We start from the raw sequence: 24765 nt of genomic DNA, 5'->3' as shown, positions 1-24765 counted from the left end.
CTCCATTTTAAAAGGGAAAATGGTCAAGAGGGCTCAAAAGAATGAAGTTCTGATGCTGAAGTCACAAAGGATCTAACAAAAAAATGAGCGAGCACCATTAATAATATGAGCTAAAGGAGTCCTGACCAAGGCAGGGATAATGGTATAAGTCAGGAGGTGGCAAACTACTGTCCTATGTGGTAGGACCCTGTAGTCCTATGAAGTAAGGATTATCAGCATCAGATATGGAAACCGAGGCACAGGGAACTTGCCCAAGATCAAAGAGCAGTAAACTGTGGAGTCAAGATTTGAACCCAGGCAGTCTGGCTCCGGCCCCTGTTTTTAGCCACTGTCCTCTATATTTTCAGTTTGGCATGGAGGAAGGGCAGCAGGGGGGAGGAGGGCAACATAAAATGGTAAGATTTGTGGGATTTTCCTCTTTTTATGACAAAGACAGTTAAATTTTTTAGATCTTTCTCTTTTTTTATCATTCACTTACGGACATTTACAATTAATAGTTTTGAGATTAGTCATCCCTCTACGCCACCAAGTCTCTGAACAAAATAGGTACCAGCACTTACACTCCCTGGCACAGTGTTTTATGTCTATGAAATCTCCACACGCACCAGTGAATCCAAAATGCATACTCCAGTGCTGAGCTCCTTTCACGAACTGAAGCAAATCTCACAACAGTTGTTAACACTTAATACAAACTTACTAGTTAGGAGCATATTTTCACTTATAGGATTGGCAAACATTTTCTGTAAAGGACCGGATGGTAAACATTTGGGGACTTGCAGGCCCCTGGGTCTCTGGTGAATGACTGAACTCTACCAACGCAGCATGAAAGCAGCCCGGGGACACTATATAAATGAATGAGCACAGGTGTGTTGGAATAAAACGTTATGACCACGGCAATTTAAAGTTCATATAACTTCCAAGGTTTAGAAATTTTAGAAAGTTTTAGAAATTTTTCTTCAACCCTTTAAATTGTAAAAATTATTCTTAGCTCTTGGGCCACATAAGACCAGGTGGTGGATCAGATTTGGCAGACTGTAGTCTGCTACTCCTGACTATTGTTAACTCTGCTTAACCAGGCCTTCTTGAGTTCATTTTATTGATGGTGCTTTCCGGATACAATATCGTCAAATTAACAAGTGTTTTAAGTGCTTAGTTTCCTAGAAAGGGACTTCCTTCAGTTGTTACTTTTTCCTAAACTCTCAGGTCCACAGAAGTTTTAGGACTTAATAGAAGATTATCCTCACAAAAGATTTATAAATGGGACTCTAGTGAAGAACTTGCAAGCTCTTTCTATTATTGACTATTATTCAAGTCCCTCACTTGACAAATACATGTGATATTCAAGATATAGTTCAAGAAAGTTCCCTGAAGCAAAACATTTAGGATACATGCCATACGGGCACGAAGAGGAGTTTCTTTACATGTCAGGATCATACTTGTTTCTGGGATAGAACTTGTAAAAGGTTCCGGTTCATTTGCTGGCACTGGACTCTCCTCAAAAGCGGCGTTCCCAGGCTCTGCTGCTTTGTGGTTCTGAGACTGGTCGAAACCCTCATAGCGTCCCGCTTGGGTGGTGCGGTTCATGCACATGAGTGATATGCCGGCTATCACGATGCTGCAGAACAGGGTGACTGCTGTGACGATCATCTGCCAACATTGCAGAGAGACATTAGGCCACTTTTCCCAATCCCAGTTGATCGTCTTATAGAATAGCTTAAGGGAACTTTCGTTTGGTGGGAAATGCAATATCTCCACAACTATAAATGCTCTGGAACAGCCGTTCTCAAAAAAGGATGCGAATATGAAAGGGATGTAAGTTACTTGAAGAGAAATGAAAATTTGCTTGGAATCAAAAGATTTCTAGATGCTTCTTTCACTGTCCAGCAGTGTCACCGGTTTCCTCTGTAAGGAAGCTAAATGACTGCTTACAGACCTTTTTATTTCTGTTCTTGCTTGCTTTAATACGTAATTCAAGCGTACTTCAACTGGAGACTCTGTTATGGTAATAATGCGAAACACAAATAATTCTGGCTAATACTAATTGAGTACTAACATATGCCAGCACTAGTCAAAGTCTTTTATACATATAATCTTATTTCTTCTCACAACAGCCCAATAAAATTCAAAATTACAAAGCAGAAAAAAGAGGGTAAGAAATCAAAATCTTTTGACGGTTTTTTTTTTTTTTTTTTTTTTTTATTAAAAACACACATCCTTGGGTCCTACCCCTAGAGAATTCTGATCAGCAGATACGCTATAGCTTCTCAGGCACATTTTTCCCTGTATACTTATTGTTCTGAAATTTATATTTACAATAGAATTGAAAGTCAAGAATATGGCTTTTATTATTACCGCTACCTTACTAAACAGCTTTAAATTAATCACTCTTTCCTCCAGTAGAGGAAACATAATTCATAAATGGGTTTAAGAAGACCCAATAAAGTTTGAAGCATTTGGAAATCCTCAGCTAAAAATGGATGTAGAACTATAAAATCTTTAGCACAGTTTGAGGTGTGACTTAGCAAAGTGATACAGGATCACCAGTGGGATATGCAATAAATTGGGATAGACTTTCAAAATAACTTTTAATGTGAGTATAGCAAAACACAGGAACAAGCTAAAAAGAGATGTTCCCAAGAACGGAACTGTCAATAACCTCTTTTTACCTGCTCCTTTCCATAAAAGAAGGCTGAGTCAATGCTATCTCCATTATGTTTTCCAGTTATCAGAAGAACACCAACAAGGAGAGCAGGAATTCTGTAATAAGGTTTAGAGAGAGAACGAGAGGATGAATCATAACTGTGTATATGGAAACATGTAAGCAAACAGAAAACTATCAACTTACCCCCAGCCAGATATTATGATGATTCCAACAGGAATTTGTACACTCTCTCTCTTTTTCAAAAGAAACAAAGAAATTGCCAGAAGGCCTAAGAACAAGAATAGAAATTGAAAGGTAGATAATTACTCTCAATGTTGATCGGACCTCACTGAACTTTAACCAGGTTTATTTCAATGGTAGTCTGGGGTTTAGGCCCTAGAATTTACTCTTTCTAAATAAATACTGTCCCCAATATTTTGAAGCAAGTTTGTCTCAAAATCATTCGTGTTTTCCCTCCTGTATTGTTTCTTTACTCAAATCTTCTTGTTTTATATACGAGGAAGTTTTCAAAAGCCCAAATCAGTTTATTTTCTTGACTGATGTGCTCAGAATCTGTATATTTGTTAAAAAAAAAATTTAACTGGATACAGAACAAGTCTAAAAAAGTAAAAACACCCTCACTCTGCTGGTGCTAAGAAAGTATACTTGCCCAGATTTAGTTTTTGGAAAATGCCCCAAGTCTAAATGACAGAACTTAATACAAATATAATGTGAACTTAATACAAAAACAAATGTTTTAAAACTCTTGAGCGCTCCTTATACCCTAAACCCAATTATTTATACAAGTAACATCGTATTTAATAAATCCTACATAGTTACAGAATCTCAGAACTTCAGAGTTGGAAGGGATCCCTGTTTTAAATTAACACCTTCTTTTTATAGATCTGGAAGCAAGGGTTTGCCCAACCCACATAGCCAGCAGAGGGCAGAGCAGGACTACAAGCTCTATCAGTGTTTCCAAAACTCAGATCCAGGGACCCCTAGGGTTCTTAAGACATATTCTGCAGGATCTAGAAATTTCTATGAGGAATTTTAAATCTATTTGGTATATTTTCAATGATAATCATCTAGATGCCTATCTTATAACCAAAGCACTGTCTCATGATCTCAGAGCTAGCATTCAGTTATACATGAAGTTTGAGCCAAGTGAAAACCAAATATCACAACACATGGTCCAAGTGAAGATTCTGTGGTAGTTTGAAGAGAGAAAAGCAGTGAGATGAACCAGGTCAGAAGCCTACACATGAAAGTAAAGGCAAACCATGCTAAAAAAAAAAAAAAAAGAAAAGAAAAAAAAAATCCTAACCAGAGAAATGAGTTCCCATTCTACATTTCAAGTTGTGATTGAGATTAGCAAAACAAAATCCTTTGTCATGTCATGAATGTTGCTAACTGGGACTCTCATCTGTGAATCTGCTTCGGTTTTAACGTTGTATATTGGCTGTATACAAGGAATTCATACCCAGACCTAAGATTGTACAGATTAAGTAACGCTGTGCTGGAATAATACAAATGAACACCGAGGCTCTTCAGAATTGTTTTTCTTTACAGGAACCCACACCTCAAGTTCAAGAGGTACTTTAATACCACTGCTCCTGCCTAAATACATCTGTGTACTCTGTAGTTCTCGGTTTTCAAAGTGCCAGGGAAAAAAGGTACACAAGAGTGTGCCAGCTGTGGTGGTAGTGAGGGCACTGTTTGAAGTTCTAAAGGTCATCGTTCTTGCTTTATGCAAAGACTGATACACAAATAGGCCCAGGCTCGCCCCCTGGATCTCTCTTGGGTTGCTCGTGGAAGCTGTGAAAGTTCCTGCCTGAATCAGTTAAACTCTTTGGGCCTCATTGAACTCATTTGAAAAATAAAGGACTTACACTACACCAGAGTTTCCAAAGTGTAGGGACTGTAGGTGGTATAAGGGTGAAATTTTTTGAGTAGTTTTGTCTTTATTTTCACATGCATGTGAAAAACTAGCACACGAAACCTGGGATTTTATTAATATAAGGCTCAATTTATTTAAGTAAAAAAAGTGAGTCAATTCTTAGGGACAAATAAAAAAGGACAAGGGCATAAAGGTAGGGCAACAATTGTGAAGACAGTATGCAAATGAGTGAAACTGAAAATGGCTGAACAGGATGATTTAAAATGACATTTTAGGTCTAAAATTCTGTTATGGCATAATAATCTCACGGTTAAAGGGCACCTTCACTGGGATCCAGGAATTCAGAACAAGGTCTCTGGATAGATTTTGGCATGCGTGCTTAAGGAGGATTTCAGGGGCACTTGGGGATTTTTGATACACGGATCTATTTGCTGCTCTCTCATTCACATGCTAAAGTTAGCCTTAATAAACCTAAGTATTGGAGATCAAGTTGTCCGTCTGTATTTGGGGAAAAAAAAAAGTCTTCAGGCTCTTTCACTTGACATTTCCTGATAACTCTTAATGCTACACAAGATGTGTCACCAGCTGGATCCCAAGACCTGACCTTTACTCCTCATCTGCTTGTACCCACACACCTTTGTCCCACATTTTCCCTTAAGTTCTTTCCAGCTTCACTCAGGCAAAGGATCCTACAGGCATAACATCGCATGATGCAAACCGAAACTACCCCATAAGCAATGGAGGAAGCAACAGGTGGCGCAGGCTCCCCAAACCAGTTTGAGCAAAATCCCAGACTCGCACCTGTGCAGACGGACCATGGAGTGACCTCCGGGATGACCAACAATTACCTTTACCTCATTCTAGCACTAAAATCTCCACCCAAGGAGGACCACAAACCTCATTTACATAACACAATGCACGTACAGGCACCTCTCCTTAAGGTGCATGTGCGACCTGATGCCCGCCTCGACACATACGATGACAAGGCTTCCCTATCTAAATATTCACCCTAACCCTAGACAAAAGGAACCCATTCACCCTTGCTTGGGGAGCCACAGCTTTGGAAGTTATTCCCTACGATCTCCTTATTTGCTGCAAATAAAAGTTTCCTTTTTGCGACAACTCAGCTGCTGTAGTTTCTATCTTGACTCAGCAAGGAGCGAACTCACGTTGGTTTGGTTACAGAAGTTTGCCTTTAAAAAGCACACACCTTCTCCTGTTGGTACTGAATTTTTCATTCTATAATTCCTCACCACATTGTTGCTTCACTTCAAAAGGCTATTGACTTAGATAGGCCCTGCTTTTGATCTTGAAGGCATGAAATCAAAGGCTTGTCCCTTGAAGCCACTTCCTGACACCTGCCTCCTAACAGTGGCTATAACCAGCACTACCACACTACAAGTTCCTCTTATGTGCCATCGTATAGGTTCGCATTTGTGGTATGAATACAAAACAGCCACACAGAATGTTTCGCAAACATACGAGAATGTACGCATCCAAGTTAAACCCTGTACTTCAAAATGACAATATGCTAAAATATTTGAATATCTTTTTTGAAGCCAGTTGAAATGAGAAATAGTCTTTCTTACTGGGTACTCTTGTATTTCTATACCCTTTTATTCCTTAATTTTCTTGTGCTCCTATAACCACTTTCCCTGCTGTTTAATAATATAGTTCTTGTTGGCTGCCTACCGCATACCAGGCATAAATACCCGTATCTTATTTAGTTTTCAAATAACTCTGTAAGGTGTGATAACCCAGTCTCACAGATGAGGAAACTGAGATTGCAAAAGTTAAGCTATCTGCTGAAGGCAGAGCCAGATTTTTCACTCAGTTCAGTGGAGCTCCGATAGTGAGCTCTGGGACATACCTCACATGCTTCATACTTCTCTGCCATTCTCTTCCTCCTTTCTCCACTTGCCTCTAGCACCTAATCTCTTGATGTTTCCAAAAGGAAGCTGTGCTGACTGTGGCCAAGAGCCAAAGATCCTGAGGAAAAAGATCATGTGACTGGAAACTCCCTGAATCCAGGCAGAAATAGAGTACTATTTCTCTATACCATGAAAACGGAATTGGCTTTGCAGACTGCCTATGCTAGTGAGTGTAATGGCCTGAGAGAATGTGTTAGTCCTGGATTACTAGACTTCAAGTAGCTTCTCGTGATGGAAGACCTGAATTTCCATTCATGAGCCATCTTACCTGTCCACAGATAGGTGCTATAGAGGGAGCTGTACAATAAAACAAACACCAGAATTTGTCCAACAAAATTTTTTTCTTTAACGAAATTCCATATCATCATTCCAGCACAGACAATAGACTGCAGAAAAAATTATGAACAAAGTCAGTCATATTCACGTGAGTCGGACAAATGTTTTATTCACAGCAAATTTATTATAATTATTCATTTTAAATGATTGCTGAAAAATTATCATGCTAGTTATACTAAAACTTCAAGTTTTATGATAAAACTTCCATATTCAATTGAAACAAACAACATTCTAAATACTAACCTTATATTTAATAATGGTTTACATAAAAAAATGCTAAACCTCTTTCTATTATAATCTGAGACATGCAAAGATTTGACTAGAATAATAAGATTGTGAGAGAGTTCCATTTTTAATGATTCAGTTATTTCTATTAAAAAATGCAAAATTATCCCTGAATGCCATTATTAGCCTCAACTTTATACAGTTCAAGACCTATCATGGTAAGTTAGGGATAAATTAATTGTAATCAAGTTGTAATTGAGTGCATTTGGTAAAAAATACTTTTGACTTTATAACTGGAAAAACCCAGGGAAATAATTTTCTTCTCTATAGTAGAATAATCAATGAAAAAAGCATAGTTCTAAGTATCTGCATGTTTACTAACCTGAGCGATGAGTAAATTAGTGGTAAGCATATGAGGAAGCTGTTTATATTTCTTACTCAAAAGAAGAATGGCCAGAGACCAGATCTTAAAGACAAAAGGTTCAAAAGTTATTCAGGTTTCTTAACCTTTATAACTACTTATCAGATAACTCACTGATTAGCTTCTTTAAAGGATTCTCTTAATCTTGCTTCAGAAAGAAATTCTAATATTTTATTTACTTTAATCTGCCTAGTTCCCCAAAGAGTATTAAGGTAAATTACCATACCCAAAGTAAAATAAATAGCATGGAGATGTAACAACATGGATGGACCTAGTGGGTATCATGCTAAGTGAAGCAAGTCAGACAGAGAAACACAAACACTATGCGATTTCACTTCTACGTGGAATCTGAATAACAAAGCAAATAACAAACAAACCAAAACAGAAACAGACTCATAGATACAACAAACTGCTGGTCCCCAGAAGGGGGAGGAGCTGTGTAGCAGGTGAAATAGGAGAGGTGGACTGAGAAGTACAATTATAAAATAAATAAGTCCTGGGGATGTAATGTACAGCATAGGAACATAGTCAATAACACTGTAATAAGTTCGGATAGTGACAAATGGTAACTGGGCTTATCATGGGGATCATTTCATAATGTATAGAAATACGGAATCACTATGATGTACTCTTGAAACTAATAATAATATATCATTTATATTTTGGGGAAAACAAAGCATGGAGAGATCCTATTGTAAATTAACTGTTCAAAAATGACAAGGTCGGAATGCCTGGGTGGTTCAGTCGGTTAAGTGTCTGCCTTCAGCTTGGGTCGTGATCCCAGTATCCTGGGATCGGGACCCGCACTGGGCTCCTTGCTGATCGGTGAGCCTGCTTCTCCCTCTCCTTCTGCTGCTCCCCCTGCTTGTGCTCGCTCCCTCTGACAAATAAATAAATAAAACCTTAAAAAAAAAATGACAGCGTCTTTAAGGTCTAATGCCTTGACCAAGGCCATTTCTAACTTTCCCTACCTTGGGTGGCTGGGGTAGGACACAGGTTCACAGCCAACTATTCAGGAAAAGATCTTTAGTGGGAGATGCAGTTACAATTCACTCTTCTAAGTTTCGTTCTTTTCATTCTACCATTGGCTCATAAGGTATCTAAATTCCAGGCAGTCTTATTTCAAACAATGCATATAGCCCACCTTAAGATGAATTGTCTTGCATTCCTCCTATTTATAAGGATTGGGTTTCTATTCTCCCTCTAAAGTGGCCAGTTAAGTATGCTGGTTGATTTCATTCTTTCTTCTCCCCTCCTTATCAATCAAAATTTATACCATCTCTCTCCCTTGGCTGTCCTCTTATCAAAGAGCCCAGATTTTAAGAATATGTAACAGAAGTGAAATTTCCTAAACATTACATTGATTATACATTTATTTGTTGTCCATATACATGTTCATCCCTACCTCCTTCCTTTAACAGGAAAAGCTGTTTTTTTTCCCCAGCCAGAATACTGCTTGAATTCCATAAGCAACTTGAGCTACAACTCTAGTTGTTAAATGTTTAAGTATTTAATTTGAACTAGATTTATCCAGAAAGTTTTATTAGCATTAAATGGGTGGTTGGACAATCCCTTCCAACCCCGTGGTTCTACAATTAGCTAATACTAATAGTATTCATATTTCACATATATTATCATATAAAATCCTTAAAACACCCATGGAAATAGATAAAATTAGTTTCTCTATTTCCTAGCTGAGAAAACTAGGAGCTTAGAAAGGCTGAGACATACAGCTAGTTTGTGATAGGGCCAAGAGCCAATCCAGGTCTGACTAAATCTCATGCCTCGTCTGCTACACGACTCTAACTCTCAAAAGGAAAGACACAACTCAGAAGGATGATATTACATTTTATGGGCAGGCATTAGCTTTCTCTATTGTAAAGAGATTTTTAAAATAGATTTTTAAATCCCTAACTTTCTGTTACCAATATTTTCAAACTCCTTCTGTGGTTTTCATTCATATTTACACTGAAATGTACTTACCAAGGAGACAAGGCTGATAATACTTATATCAAAACTAACATTCTGGATGGCATATGCCAACGGCTTAGGGTCCATAGTGGGAAAGGTTAGTAACCAGGCAGAAACGTACATGATTGGTGCAGACACGAATGTGCTTATTACCATCCCTGAGGTTATCTGTAAAAAATGAAATTAAATTGAGAAAGGGGTCATAGTCTCAATTAAACAATGACCTTAAATTTTAAATAGCCACAGCACACTAAGGCATTATAAAATAAAAACAAGAGTCAGTAAAAAGACAACATAAATTCCAGTATGTTCTCTAATACTATATTCCCCCTTTCTGAGAGTCCTTAGAAGAAAACACAGTTAAGTTTCTTTGACTCCTCTTCCACTCTATGCTCAATTAATATTTGCACATAACCAGAACTAGACATCCCAAGCTGATGGTTATCTTCTAGGTTCTAGAAAGTAAACCATATTAATGATCTAATTAAACTGATGACCAGTTTCCTTCCACACTATTTCATAAAATACAGGGCAATAAAATCAATTTGAAATAAAAAATTACCAAGTAAACATTTTACAGATTAAATAATAGAACTAGCCTTTGTTGAGCAATTTCTTTCCTTTAGGTTATATTTCAAAAACATTTAATGCTATAGATAACATGTGCAATACGCTTAGACACTGTTAATAATTTGGTGTTAATTGATTTGACCTATTTACTGCAATTGATTATGTGGTGTTTTGTATCTGGTGAATTAACGGTGAATGAAACAAATTTTTTTTACCCCAAATTACAAAAATTTCCATTCTATAAATAACTGTTAGGCTTCAGCAGAAGTACAACAATAAGATATTTAAAATGGGGCGCCTGGGTGGCTCAGTCGTTAAGCGTCTGCTTTTGGCTCAGGGCGTGATCCCGGCGTTCTGGGATCGAGCCCCACATCAGGCTCCTCCGCTGGGAGCCTGCTTCTTCCTCTCCCACTCCCCCTGCTTGTGTTCCCTCTCTCACTGGCTGTCTCTCTCTCTGTGTCAAATTAATAAATAAAATCTTAAAAAAAAACAGTAAGATATTTAAAACTAAAAAAGACTAGTGAAAAAAGTTACAGCTGAGAAAAGACCCCGGATTAAATAACTCTATTACCTGATGTTACATGATGCCTCCTTATTTACAATGAAGTAGCTTTCACATATCAATTTCTCATAAAAGAAGGCTGATCCCTGTGTTTTAAAAATTCATTTTTTCTACTAACCATACAATCAAACTTAGAAAGTAGTATATACATACAATCTCTACTTCCATGTTGAACTGTGTTGCAAAGATAGCCACTCCTGGTGCTACAGGAAAGACACCATACAAAAAGGCATAATTTGATAAACTTGTATGGTTCACTACACTGTCGCCCTTGTCCAAGAGTTCCACCATTTCTCTGCACAGAAGTGGCAGCACCAAGCTGAAAAAACAAGAAATGTGTCATTCACTTAATATCAAAATACACTGGTCCCCAAGGGGGCGATTGTTCTAGTGAACTTGCCATTAGATTCTTCTTCTCCTGCCCAGAAGGTATATCTATTTGCATGCACATAGTCTCTGCATGCCTACCTGTGAACATTTTGAAAGAATCAAGAATTCAACTTGGAGCCACTTAAGTGTTACAATATTCTAAAAAATACTTTCGACATCAGGGATTAGGAGGAAAAAACTCAGCTTTAGTTCTACGAATAATTTTCTCTAAAAAATTTTTAAAAGTTGTAACTGTAGCTGCTGTTTCCTGTTTCCTCTAGTAGAAAATTGAAATGTTAAAAAAAAAAAAAGATTTATAATCTGAGCAAACTTTTTTCAAGAAAATTACTAAACTTCTTTTTGGAAAGAACCCCTGATCTTTATTATGATTTGGGGTTTAAATGGTTCAGGTGTTGATAACAGTGTGGCTCAATTAGATTCTGAAAGCCAAGAGCAAAACAGGCAACTTGCAATTACCTCTTCATCACCGTAGAGAGAAAAGGGTTTGGCAGAGGGAATTGAAACCACCGAGGCAGAGCAGAAAAGTAGTGAAATTCAGACCTGGTGGAGAGTCAATTATTAAACCAATCCTTCAGGATTCCATAGAAAGAGCATATAAAGGAAGCTGAGCTAATGAAGCTTTCCATTAAAAAGAACGAAGCCAGGGTTGATAACATTGTCATAGCAGCACCTAGAGATATGCTCTAGTATGGAATAAAAAACTGCTCTGATATGCATTTTTTAATTTAAAAAATAGATAAAAACATCTAATAGGGACCAAAGACCCAGAAAAAAAGATTTTTTTTAAGAAAAAAGATTTTTAAAACGAGAATATTTAAATACTACTTGTAAGTTGAAGCTGACAATACTATTAACATTAGAACCATATTTATTACTGCAGCAATACTAATTAATACTTTGTTTCCTAGGAGCATAACACCACACCATAAATAATTTTCAAAAGTTATATTCATTTTCATAAATTAAAAAATATAGACACTATTTTCTCTTGCACTGCTTTCATGAATTTAACTGCCTATACAAGAGCTAATTTCAATAGTTAAGTATGCCCCAAATGCCTTGGGTAGTGTCACAGTAAAATTATGTCACCTGCACCACGAAGTATAAATCCACGGCTAATGAACTAAGTAAGCTGAAGAACTGTTAACTGAGGAACTGATAAAAACTTTATTTGATAGGCTAGGATCAGAAAATTGATAACAATCATTTGTACGGACTTCCCTATTTAGGAAGTTCAACCACCCACAGAATTATAGAATATTTTCCCCAGATTCATGAAAAAAAGCTTACATTCAAAATCACTGTTTTCATCATGACCAATACAGTTTTAAAAGATTTGGAAAACTCAGAAATCCTGTAAAATTTCCTTTAAAAATATGATCAAACTGAGACGTTAGGAGATATTAAGTAAAATTACATAAAAGTTAGAGGAAAACCAATAGTCTCTATCTTCTGACAGTAAAATGGAAAGAATAACCTACACTGAATAAGGCAATAACTTTCCACAATATACCAACATCACATTTTCCTTAAAATCACAACTACTCAGAAGTGAGTATTACTATCAGATTATTTAAAGGAGAAAATAGTTGCAGACACATCTAATGAACTGGCTAAATAAGGCTTTCACAAAGTACAGTTCCCCCAGTTAAACAAATGATACTTACAGTTTAGCTGTGATGAGAAGAATGAGTACAACAAATGCTGACTTCTTCAGTTTCTTTATTTTTCCCACCATTGTAAGACCAAGATAAAATAGAGCTGCTCCAGAGAAAGAATTTGCAAGTCCATCAAGAAAATTTTCCATATATACGGGCACCTTTTGGTCAAGAATAAAATTGAAGGCAATGCCAATGAAAACCATAAATACTATTGGGTTCTGTAATACACGCAGAAGTCCAAGTCCTACAATTTTTACTTTGTTCTGAGAAGCATTTTGAGTGTCTTTCCACTTCTGGATTTCACAGAAGATAAATCCTATGGGGTTCAACATCATAAGAGATATTGGCGCCACCAAGTAAATGTACTGGAGATATTCTGGGTATGTAGTTTGATATAAAGCTTCAACTGCAAAACACGAATTAAAACTGCTTTAAAAATGATTGCTACAGAAATGCATTAGTAAATTATGTACATAATGTTTTCCATGCTTAATTATAACATATTATAAATTAATATAAATAGTGCACAATGACCTCATTAGTCTACTTTGGAAAAGTAAATTTTAGTAATAAAGCTTAAAAGGAAGAAAAGCACACTACATTAAGTGATATTTAGCCTATAAAATGATAATCAACTTCAAAAAATTATTGTTTGTGAGGGGTGCCTGGGTGGCTTAGTCGGTTAAGCATCTGACTTCGGCTCAGGTCATGATCTCAGGGTCCTAGGGGATAGAGCCCCATGGCAGGATCCCTGCTCAGCAGGGAGTCCACGTCTGTCTCTGCCCCTCCACTCTCCTCTCTCTCTCTTTCTCCAATAAATAAATAAAATCTTTTTAAAAATTATTGTTCGTGAAACCCACTGATTTTTACTATGTAGAGGCTAAGACTAGTCTCAAAAAAAGGGCAGAACTGTAGAATTCTTTAAAGAAAAATTCCAAATACAAATGTAGTAAGGAACTAAACACTTAAGTAGTAATAGCAACATGGTGGTTTGATTCCGTTGAGAGAGTTTTCACTGGAGTGGGGAACCGAAGCCAGACTGCAGAGGGTGGAAGAGAGAGTAGGAGACAATGAATGAAATAATGAGCACTGAAGGGATAGTGCAAGCTATCATGGAAAAAAAATGACGATGGGAAGTGGCTCTCAGATAAAATGCAGAGGAGTCAGGGACTGGAGGTCCCTCTGAAGTCCAAAAATGACGAGTAGTGGAAGGTCAGGAGTTCAGAGTAAGTCAGATAGTTGAGCTATTACACTTAATATTTCCCAGATGCCTAGCTCCAGGATGTGTTGTGGGAGTTGGTGGCTGTAAGGGAGTGAGGAAACGTCACCGGAGATGGAGAAGTCAGGAACTGAGAAGGGAGAGGATTTAATGGATAGGTTCACATGGATGCTAAAGTCAAACAAGATAATGGCAGGGGCGCCTGGGTGGCTCAGTAGGTTAAGCATCTGCCTTCGGCTCAGGTCATGACCTCAGGGTCCTGGGATCGAGCCCCAAGTCAGGCTCCCTGCCCAGTGGAGAGCTTGCTTCTCCCTCTCCCTCTGCCTGCCACTCCCCCTGCTTGTACTGTCTCTCTCTGTCAAATAAATAAATAAAATCTTTAAAAAAAAATGGCAAAACTTGGGAGTCAAGAAGATGACAATGAGCCAGATATTAAACTTCTCACTAAATGAGGAGGAATGATCCGAATGGGGTCAGCAGATGACAGCAATGAGGATAAACACTCTAGGTAAGCAGTATGAACCCCAAAGAAGCAGTTCCTGCAAAAGAGCAAAGAATAACGGCCTAGCAGAGGTACAAGGTGGCTGTGAGGATGCCAGCCCCGCCTACAGGCAGGATGCGGGTGAAGAGAAAATAAACAGCCTCCGTTTGAGAGGAATGAAAAGGAATGAATGCTTTTAAGAAGCCCCAGTGAAGATGCCAACGAAGTTGGAGGAAAAGGTGGATCTGAGAAATACTGGGAAGGGGAATCCAGTAGAGTCATGCCAGTGCACCTTTAACTAACACAGATTCAACTACACTCTCTTGGGAAAACAAAAGATTCATTTTCCCCCCTTAGGCATGTTCCTAAACGTAAACAAATATTTCACTTGTTCACTGAAGAAAAACAATGCCAGAGAAAAAAATCTGGCTGTGTTAGACTTATGAGAAATGGTACAATAGACACAAAGTATGTGTGCTATATTCTGTGGGTGATTTAAGGGAGTTTTTGAGGATTTGACCATACACGATGACTTTAGAACCTAACCAGTGCACAAAATGAGTCTCCTTAGAAGGGGGTAGGTGGGTTGGGTTAGACTTCTAGCTGTTTGTTAGTAGACATGACAGTTGGTGGACTGGTCTTGGGTTGGTCAGAGCAACTTAGAGCCTTGGAGTAAGCAACCTGGTCTCCCGGCACATGTTTGCCAATGAGTTCCAAAATTCAACCTAATACATATAAAGGATGATTCATAGATGATTGGAGACTGAGAAAGAAAGATTAAAAAAAAAAAAAAAAGAACAGCCACAATCACTTGCAAAGACAGAGGCAGTCATGTGAAAGAATGTAAAAGATTAGATTTCTCAATTTACATTAAGATAAAGTTACACAGGTAGGAAAATATATTTGTTTACTTACTCAGGGTACATAAGTTCCGTTAATGTCATGCACATGTCCTGTTAAAGTTATGTAACTAGATTATATAACCTTTAGAAGTCTACCTGGTTCTCATTAGCTAAAACCTACTTTTGTGTAGGATTCCATTTCCTTTTTTCTCCAGCTAAGCACATACGGGGGTCTATAATTCCCTGAAATGAAGCAGAGGCTAAACAAAACATATTTGATTACATAAAATTTCACAAATTCTTTCCACTGACTTCCAAATTAGATATACGAACTCTATATCTCTTAGTGGTTTTCTTTTCTTTTTTTTTTTTTTTTTAAAGATTTTATTTATTTATTCGACAGAGATAGAGACAGCCAGCGAGAGAGGGAACACAAGCAGGGGGAGTGGGAGAGGAAGAAGCAGGCTCCTAGCGGAGGAGCCTGATGTGGGGCTCGATCCCATAACGCCGGGATCACGCCCTGAGCCGAAGGCAGACGCTCAACCGCTGTGCCACCCAGGCGCCCCTCTTAGTGGTTTTCTTTCATGTTTCATAAGTTTTCATCTTTTAAGTAAAAAAAAAAAAAAAAAAAAAAGCATCGCTTCTGATAACTATTTCTAGACCGCTCCACTCCTTCTGATCATATATTCCATCTCAAAGAGAAAGGCTTCCATATCTGCCCACCACTCAATTTTTAGAATAGACTGTATATTTTGGAGAAGCCTTGTGTTTTCAATCTGAGTTCAGGAATTTTCCCAAGTGGCCAAAATAAAATGCATAAGGTGTTTATGACTTTCAGCACACTTAGGTTAATGCCTTTTTCCAGAAATTTACTTTCCCAGCACTCTAGCACTCAATCACCATCTGATAATGGGCTTTAGATTGTTTTAAAAGCTCAATGCAAATTTGAGCAGCAGTCTTTTATTGTCTATGGCTAACCAACCATCAAGTCCTTCTTTCTCAGGATCTTTTGTATTTTCTCCTCTTGAACCACTAGTCAAAAATCTCAAAATTGGATTAATGTGTTTACCAACTTATATTCTTTTGGTTTTTCTTGACCACTCCCTTGATCCATTTTATTCACTGCTGACAATATCATCTAAATCTTAACTTTCAAAACTTACGATTTTCCCACAGTTCTTACCTCCCACAAGAACAGCTATAAAGCTGATCTTTTGAAATTCACAGTCCAGTCTCTGCAATGGGTCCCTCACTTACTCAGTTCATCTCTCACTATTCCTTAGTGCAAAGCCTCCGGCAGCCAGTTTAATATCGCAGTTACACTGGACGAACACCAGGTTCATAATTACGAGTTCTACATGCTGATCATCATTCCCCAACTTCTTGAAGTCTCTCTTTTCTTACCTACATCTTGCCTACATTTTAAGGCCTGTCTCAGGTACCAACGCTTCCACCTAGTCTTCAATCGATGTCATGGACCGCCTCTCCTCTGGATGGCTCTGGCCCCTTGTTTCCTATGAGCGCCCCTTCATCCCATTCTAAGTTCCTTGAAGGCATCACTTCAGAGCCTCCAGGCCCCAGCGCAGGGCTGAGCAAATCTGAAAATACTTGCTGAATGCAATTAGCACATCAAAGAATGTCAAAGTTTTCAAAGTAAAAATGTATTTTGTAACACACAGCAATTTATATCTAATTGTTCTCTCTTAGACCTGTTTCTTTTTATACCCATTTTTTTTCTTTTTTCACACTCTGAATATTTATAAAGCAGGTTACTAGTAGGGCATTTTGAGTCAGTGGAACAGGCATATGAAGGTAGAAAAGGTGCAATCTAGTGGGAGAGCGAAAATTGGGAATAAATAAATAATTGTCAAATCATGAGAAGAACAGGGTTCAACATGGACATTTCAGTCCATTTCTCCCATTCATTTGGATAATTATAGTTACATATTTATCTATGAATTGGCAGTGCCTTTATTACCAATCAAAAGATGGTTTTTCAAATATGAAAGACATATATGAAAGCAGTGACCTATACTAACAAATTAGATTTATAATGATTATATCAACTATTAAATTCTAATTAATTAACACTTACAAATAAAGCTCTGGGGGGGAGGAGAGACTCCTACTACGAAGAACTAAAAGACAAAATTAGCCACCCACTGCGGCTCCTATTTTGATTCCTGCCGGGCTTCAATCCCTAGCAAACAACACAAAGACCCAGACAAGATCATTCTATTATTTAATGGCATATAGTTAAACGCTTCATTTCCTTTCTGTTTACAGCTCAAGCACTAGAGCATAATTATGATTAGTCGGGGTACTTATGCTATCAGCATTGTTTGAAGAATAAATTATAGGACCTAACTATGCCTTATTAGTACCTTTTAATGACAGAGGTAAGGAACCATCCTGATTTGCTGAAATCAACATTTCACCTTGGTAGATTCTTGGTTTCTTCTCAAACTCGTATTTCTTAAAGTACCTTTGAAAAGAATTGTTCTAAAAAATAGCGAGCTTCTCTATTAGTCTGTTAAATACACTGCAGTATTCTGCCATTTGAATATAGATAAATCATTTGAATATAATTTCATAGGCCGTTATAATTGTCATAATATGGAAAAAAAGGAAACATGAATGTCCTTTTTCTTTATTCATTAACTTATCTGCCTTCTGAGTCACCTGTAAATTGGACTGATATGGTGGAACAAAAGCAGTCTTAAAAAGGACATTTCTCATAAGCTATGATGTTTATCTGTTAACAAGAGAGTGGGAATTCCTGGGAGACATCACATAACAAACAGAAAGAAAGGGTCTTCTCTCTAGAGACACAGTCTTCTCTGTTCATCCTGAGAAAGCCCAGAAGGCAGATGGCCATGGGCAGCAATAATAAATAAGCTCATTGGAGCAGATACACAGCCCTACAGCTCTGTACCACACCTTCCAATCTGCAGATCAGTGAGAAAGTACTTCTGCGTATACTGTTGGTTTCTGGTAAGGTTATTGTCTACAACCTAATGTTACAAGAGCTCTTATATTATTTGTAATTTAAAAACAAAAAAAAAATGACAACTCAAAATTTACAAGGATAACCATCAGGGAAATTGGACTAGCACACTGCTGGGAATATGATTATTACCAGATTCAGTGATCCAAGGTGGGACATAAGAAAAACAGTGATGAAAATAGGTGATGACATTTTTGATTTGGAGATTCTGCCTTACCATGAAAATACCTAAGCTCATCTGATAGGCCTTTTTCCACTGCTGCTCATTTTATGGAATACCTCTAGAATAATATAAAGATAAAAAAATCTTTGATTCTCTCTGATATTAATGGGTTACAGGCTAGTTAGGTCTTCTAAAGATTAAACGGGCATGTTACATAACTGTGTGGCATAAGAGAATGCCTAGGATTTAGAACCAAAAGACCTAGCTTTGGATCTCAGTCACATTAGCTGTGTGACCTGGGATAGACCATTAAATCGCTGTAAGCCAGTCTCCTTATTTGAAAATGAGGATTAAAATATATCTGCCCTACCTAAGTATATAAGAAAATATAAAGTATAAAGTTACAAATGTTAGTCTTATTTAGTTGTGGACTTACTAGTCTAAGAGAACATGAAACTATATACGGTTTATGCCTAAATTAAAATAATGTAATATTTGTTAAATACTTAACACTATGATACTGAGCCACTTATAAGGTCTTTATGCCATAAATACCTTGAAAAATTCACATTATTAATGCTCCTGAGGAGATGGACTTTTATTTCCAAAGTCTTTATTTAAATGCTTGGTTCATCTTTAATTTTAAAATTCAATAACCTTAAAGGAACACCTTTATAGTTACTATTTATAGCTCAGTTGTCTAAGAGCCCAGTTTTTCCTCTCTCAGAAATCTGCTTTACTCAGAGTTATTTAATTTCTAAGATTTTGCTCCAATTCTGGTAAATGAGATGGAGGAGGGTCAAAGGAGGAGAAAAAGGAAAAGTATACCTGGTAGAATCCTTTTGGTGTCAGAGGTAAAATAATTAACAGTTTGGGTGGGGGAGAGTTTTAAAACTACTGAATAAGGAATCTGAAAGTTAATGGTGGTTTTCAGGTGTCCTCTTCAATAAATATGTCAAATAGTACCTCCTCATTCCTAGCCCTCTATACTACTTTATTTTTATGGTCCTTGTCATTACCTGATACTATTTTAATTTTTATTTCATTTTCACATTAAAATGTAAGTTCAATATGTATGAGAACTTTCTGGACAGGTGTATTCCCAGCAGGTAGCACAATCGTTGGTATGTAACAGGTCCCTATGAAGGAGTGAACGAATGTATGACTACATCCATAATATTCAGGTCCTCACATCATGATACATGGTCAAAGCACAACATAAACTTTAATTTAAAAATAAAAATATAAAAAGTAACTACTAAGTAGTTATGCATGTATTCTGGAAAAAAGAATATGTTTAAGATATCTCAACATCCCAACTTGGTATGTTTTCTTAGGAAAACACACATAGAAACATAAAATTAGGTTGCCTAAAGAGTTGGAAAGGTTAAGAAGGAAATGTTGAAAAGGTAAAAAGCCCCACCATTTTCGTTCTTATATAAGAAATTAACTTCAACTGAAGCACAGTGACATTTTGAATAACAAGCTCAACAACAAGATTTAATGTAAAACAATATATATCCTAGATGGTTAAGAAAAAGGAGGGAGGGAGAAAAGTCACTCATAAATTTCCACTGCTAACATTTAATAACTATTTTTATACAAACATATGTCTATCTTTCTTATATAATTTAAATCAGAATCTGATCCCTTCTGGAACCTGAACTTCTTTTGTGTAATTGCTGAGAAGAAAAAGAATATATTAGAAAGATGATTTATAAAGTTTATTTAGGTATGACTATTTATTTTAGGTCGACATTTGAAAGAGCTTCAAACTCTGAAGTTGAAGAAAAAATAGAATTCATCCTAAAGTAAGAAATATTTTAGAAAAAATACGAGAGATTTTTTTTTTAATTTTAATTTTTTTTTTAAAGATTTATTCCCTTCTGGTACTGTATGTTAACTAACTGGAATTGAAATAAAAGCTTAAATAAAATATGGTTCTTAAAGCTAAAAAAAAAAAAAAAAAAGATTTATTCCCTTCTGGGGGTAGGCATTGTGGGATAGTAGAGAGTACAGAGATTTGTAATGAGGCTGTGTGATTTTTTATTTTTAAGTAAACTCTACCCCCAACATGGGGCTCGAATTCATGGGCCCCAAGGTCAAGAGCCACGTGCTCTACCAAGTGAGCCAGCCAGGTGCCCCAAGAGATTTCTTTTAGATACAAGTAAATATCTATCACTAAAAAATGCTGAGATAAATTAAAGGATTACATTTTTATACTTCTTAAAACACTTGAATTTTTTAAAAACTTGAAAAATAAAAAATAACTTACCTATAGGATATCCCAAAGCAAAGTCATTACTTTGTGTAGCAAAAATAGGGAACAGTCCAGCTTTGCTAAATCGACTGTCAGGACTGGCAACCAATAAGGTTAATACACACACAATGAAAAATACAGAAGCTTTGGCAATCAAGATACTATATAGGAAAGACCAATCCACATTGGAAAAATTAAGTACAACCATATTTTTGAATAATAAAGCTGGAAGTGCAAATCTGGAGACAAAATTTCCTAGTCCTTTGGCCTGTGTTGATGTTATGACATTGGCTCTTCCTGCTATGTAGCCACAGAGGACTATGCCAAAACATTCTAGTAAGGCTGGAAAAAGCCTTGTTATTGACATTGAAGGTGGGTCATTAGTGGAATTAAATCTGTGCATTACTGTTGAGGGCAAAGTCTTGGTCATATTGACTGCAATGGTTAAGTTCTCTGCAGGTAAAGCAGAAAAAGAATCCATTTTCTTTCACCCTCCAACTCCAACCAGATCTCTGGAAAGAAAGAAGAAAGATTCAGTGTGACAATCAATATTGAGAAGAATCCTAGTTGAAAGCATATACTGGCAAACCGTATCAAATGGCCAAATAAATATATATACTTTCTTCAACAACCACCAGAGAAAAATACAAAGAAAAAAAAAAGAGTGAGAGTATTTGCTAACAACAACCTCTTTACTCTCAAAGGTGGGTCAGCTCAAAATATTTATGTTGCTGTCCCATTTTCAGTATCAGATATAAATAAAATAAGATCCACAAATATGGCAGTTACAGTGATACCCCATGGCTCTCTCCCATGATCCACACTTGAGCTCCACCTAGTGGGTAAGAGCATGGGGCCCACAGAGCCTCTCCTGAATGTCCACCTGCATCCAAATTCTGTGGAAATTTCATTGCTCAAGGCTACATACTAGATAGGAGAGTCCTGTCTAGCCTGTGGTCATACCTGAGTAGAGGACAAGAAGAAGAATATAGTAGAGTATCACATAGCAATTTTATCCAGTAACTTTCCTCATCTTTGAAATGGCAATAATAGTACCTACTCCATTGGGACTTGAGATTATTCAAGTCCTTATAATCACTTCTGGCACAAAGTAATCACTTAACAAAAGTTAAATACAACTTTTGGTAGCCCATAAAAGAGAATGAAAGAAAAAATGATGGCATCCCACCGGGCTACCCTTAGCTCCATTTAGAGTGGTCTCATGTATTTGCCTTCTTGAATGCCCCATAGGGACTTTGTACATGCAGTTCACTGTAAAATGTTCTCTTCTCTACTTGCCACTGTCTGAATAATAACACCTGTTCACCCTCTAAATCATATAGTTCAGGAGTTGCTTTACCACGTAAGGCTTCACTAACCCCATAGCTAGGTCTTTCTCAAGTAGAATCATGTTCCTTACCTGTAGGCTACTTTTCTCAGTTTATAATTATACTACGCATTACAGTGACTCTTTGATTTATGTCTATCTCTTTCACTAGGCTTTAAGTGCCATAGAAGTAGGGACTCTGCATGTTTTTGCTCACTGTTGTATCCCCAACACCTGGCACAGTGCCTGGCACACAGAAGGCACTAATATATATGATAGAGTTCATATATATATGTGCATATACACACACACACATATTACATGATTATATAATTAATTATGTAACAATGAATGACTAAAATATGAATCTGCTCTTAAACTTTTCACCTTTCAGTGGATCAATTTCTCTTTTAGGAACTATCTAGTTCATGGATAGAAATCTTTTTTTCCTGAATGATAACATATTCTAAGTTTTTCACTATAGCAACAGGCCCAAGACCACAAAATGGGTTCTAAAATGTCCTAAAGCTGTTCATAAAATGTTAAAGAACACAAAATGTGTTGTAAAATGTTCTACAGATGTTCAGAAAATGCTAAAGCAAGAAAATATTTTATGCTAGCATTACAATACTTATCAGATTCCCTTCTTGCTTCCAGGGACACAATGAATATGAGATTTGGGCAACTTTGCAACTAATCAGCTTTAATTAGTAACTTGCAATTAATATGGTGACAATTGCCAATTTCTAAGTGATTATTCTGGGTTGACCATCTAAAGTGGCTTTATATAAGATAGAAAGCAAAAACGCTCATGATTCCTGAAATTTACAATGCCCAGGGGTAAGTTTTCAAACACCCACATGACATAAAAAAGACTCAGATAGCAGGCCAGAGACCAGCAGCAACTGATACACGGGGTGTGGACATGATAATTTTCTCTGTGCTACTCTCGTATAAACTGAACCATTTAAAAACCTTGCACTTAATCTGGATCAGGACAAGTATTTTTCTACCAGGATTAGATAGGAGTGGTAATATACACAAAACCTACAATAATTACATACTTGAAGTCTACCAAATAAGCATCAAATTATACCCTGGGAAAGCTAATGGTTGGGACAGGTACCATTAGTTGAAGTAAAGAGCTGATAAACAAAGGTGTTAAACATTTGGAGACCCTAACAGGTGCGGACTTGAAAATGCAATGCTAAAGAAAAAGGTGATAAATTTGTCCAGTCTTATGTTATGTCTTCAAAGTTCCCTATATCTGTTTGCTTGGAATATGAGTAACTCATACTGCTCACTACCCCTTATTTGTACCACACTCACGTATCAATGTATTACAATATTTTTTTAACCAACAGTTTTAACTAAAATAGTGGTTGTTCACTGAAAAGAGTCAAATAGACCTGAACCCAATTTGGGGACTTATAACGTATCAACTCTTTGGGCAAGTTAAATATCCTCTCTGAACCTCAGATTCTTCAACTGTAAAATAAGAGTAAAAATCTCCTTAAAGGAGGTTTTTGTGAGGATTGGAGACTTCATACACAGCTTTTCACAGAGTAGGTCTTCAAGAATTGGTAGCAACTGCTATTAGGAGAGTGGTCATAGTGAGAATGGTAACAAATTAAATATAATTCATTGTCTTATGCACGTTCTTCAAACTTGGTATCAAAGATTCTCCAACTAAAATAGAGAAATGGGATGGATCATAGGTTACCAGCTTTGTGTCATACCAAACAACTAAGAGGAGTTCAATTTAATTCAATTTGATCTTAAATCATTTTTAGCAGGGAAGGGAGAGATCTTCATTTTCATCAAGGTGATAGTCAAACAGTTGTAGCACTGCCCAGAATTAACTTTAACTTAGCCAAAAATTAAGAGAAAAACTTTGAAAAGTAATCTGCCCCTTCCCAGGAATATTTTTTTAATGTTCCTCAACATTATAAAAACAATACTTGCTAATAGAGGGAAGGTCAAAACAACCAAAAAAGCACTTTCAAAGGTTTCTCATCCTTTTTTTTCCCCCAGTGGGAAGAGTATATGCTTTTTAAAGCATTCTTTGAAAATGAACAGGAACCACAGCAACGGAAGTTTTTAAAAAATTGCATCCAGTCTTTTCATCTCATTAAAAACAAGGGTTGCTAAACGAACGAACAAATTGACCTGTCACAGTAAAATACTGCTCACGGGCCACTCACTGGGGTGACGAGTGAAGAAATGCTATACACAACCCCCTTCTAGCCACTGATAGTTGGTTGAGATAACATGAAGGAACCACTGAAACTGTAAACAACTCCCATTGTTAAGTGAAAATGGGGAAGAGGGTTCTGATTTATTTCAGAGAAAGCTCTGAAACACCCAATATCCATGATCCTGTGGGAAAAGCATAACCTAGTATGATACTATTAAAGCACTCTTCAACATCAAGTCACACCATCCACCCACTCCCACCTACTTGCAGAGGACCAAATGTCCTCCCTAGAGACCTAGGGTGGGGAGCGCCGAGCACTGCCTCTTCCCTTGTCAGCAGGGACAGACTTTGGCCCTCTAAGATAAGGATGTGGAGAGTCCTTAACCAAACAGGCTGCCCAGAGACCAGCTGCCACCCAATGCCTGGGCAGACAGCAGTGGAAGTGAAAGGCAGACTGGGGTCTGTGCCTGGAATAAAAAGTTGATCTCTCAGCTTCCCCAGGGCATGGGAATCACAACGTCATGGTATTTGACATGCTCCAAAAAGGGGTAAGGAAGAAAATTTGGTGCAGCGCTCCAGGTACCCGGGCAGAAGCTCCCAGGAGGGCCGATACTGAAGCCACCCCTTCGGGATAAAAGGAAGAGTCCGAGAATGACAGCGT

General features: G+C 37.3%; 1 protein-coding gene across 2 annotated transcripts in view; it reads right to left on the bottom strand.

The window, feature by feature from the left end:
* Positions 1-24765, bottom strand: part of GPR155 (G protein-coupled receptor 155) — a 42219-nt gene that overhangs the window by 16997 nt on the left and 457 nt on the right. The window contains exons 2-10 of one of the 2 annotated variants that reach the window (XM_008687131.2): positions 20596-21092; positions 12615-13014; positions 10711-10876; positions 9438-9593; positions 7416-7499; positions 6741-6858; positions 2846-2930; positions 2667-2757; positions 1437-1647 (exon numbers count right to left, since the gene is read on the bottom strand). In XM_008687131.2, coding sequence (XP_008685353.1) covers positions 1437-1647; positions 2667-2757; positions 2846-2930; positions 6741-6858; positions 7416-7499; positions 9438-9593; positions 10711-10876; positions 12615-13014; positions 20596-21061 — 1777 coding nt within the window. In that variant the 5' untranslated portion in view covers positions 21062-21092. The remainder of the gene's footprint in view (positions 1-1436; positions 1648-2666; positions 2758-2845; positions 2931-6740; positions 6859-7415; positions 7500-9437; positions 9594-10710; positions 10877-12614; positions 13015-20595; positions 21093-24765) is intronic. The other variant, XM_008687132.2, reaches the window with a different exon arrangement.

Source organism: Ursus maritimus, unplaced genomic scaffold (genome assembly GCF_017311325.1).
Source record: "Ursus maritimus isolate PB19 unplaced genomic scaffold, ASM1731132v1 scaffold_1, whole genome shotgun sequence".
In the NCBI taxonomy this organism is placed as follows: Eukaryota; Metazoa; Chordata; class Mammalia; order Carnivora; family Ursidae; genus Ursus; species Ursus maritimus.
The sequence above is the reverse complement of the archived record's forward strand: the minus strand, read 5'-3'. Positions and strand labels throughout refer to the sequence as shown.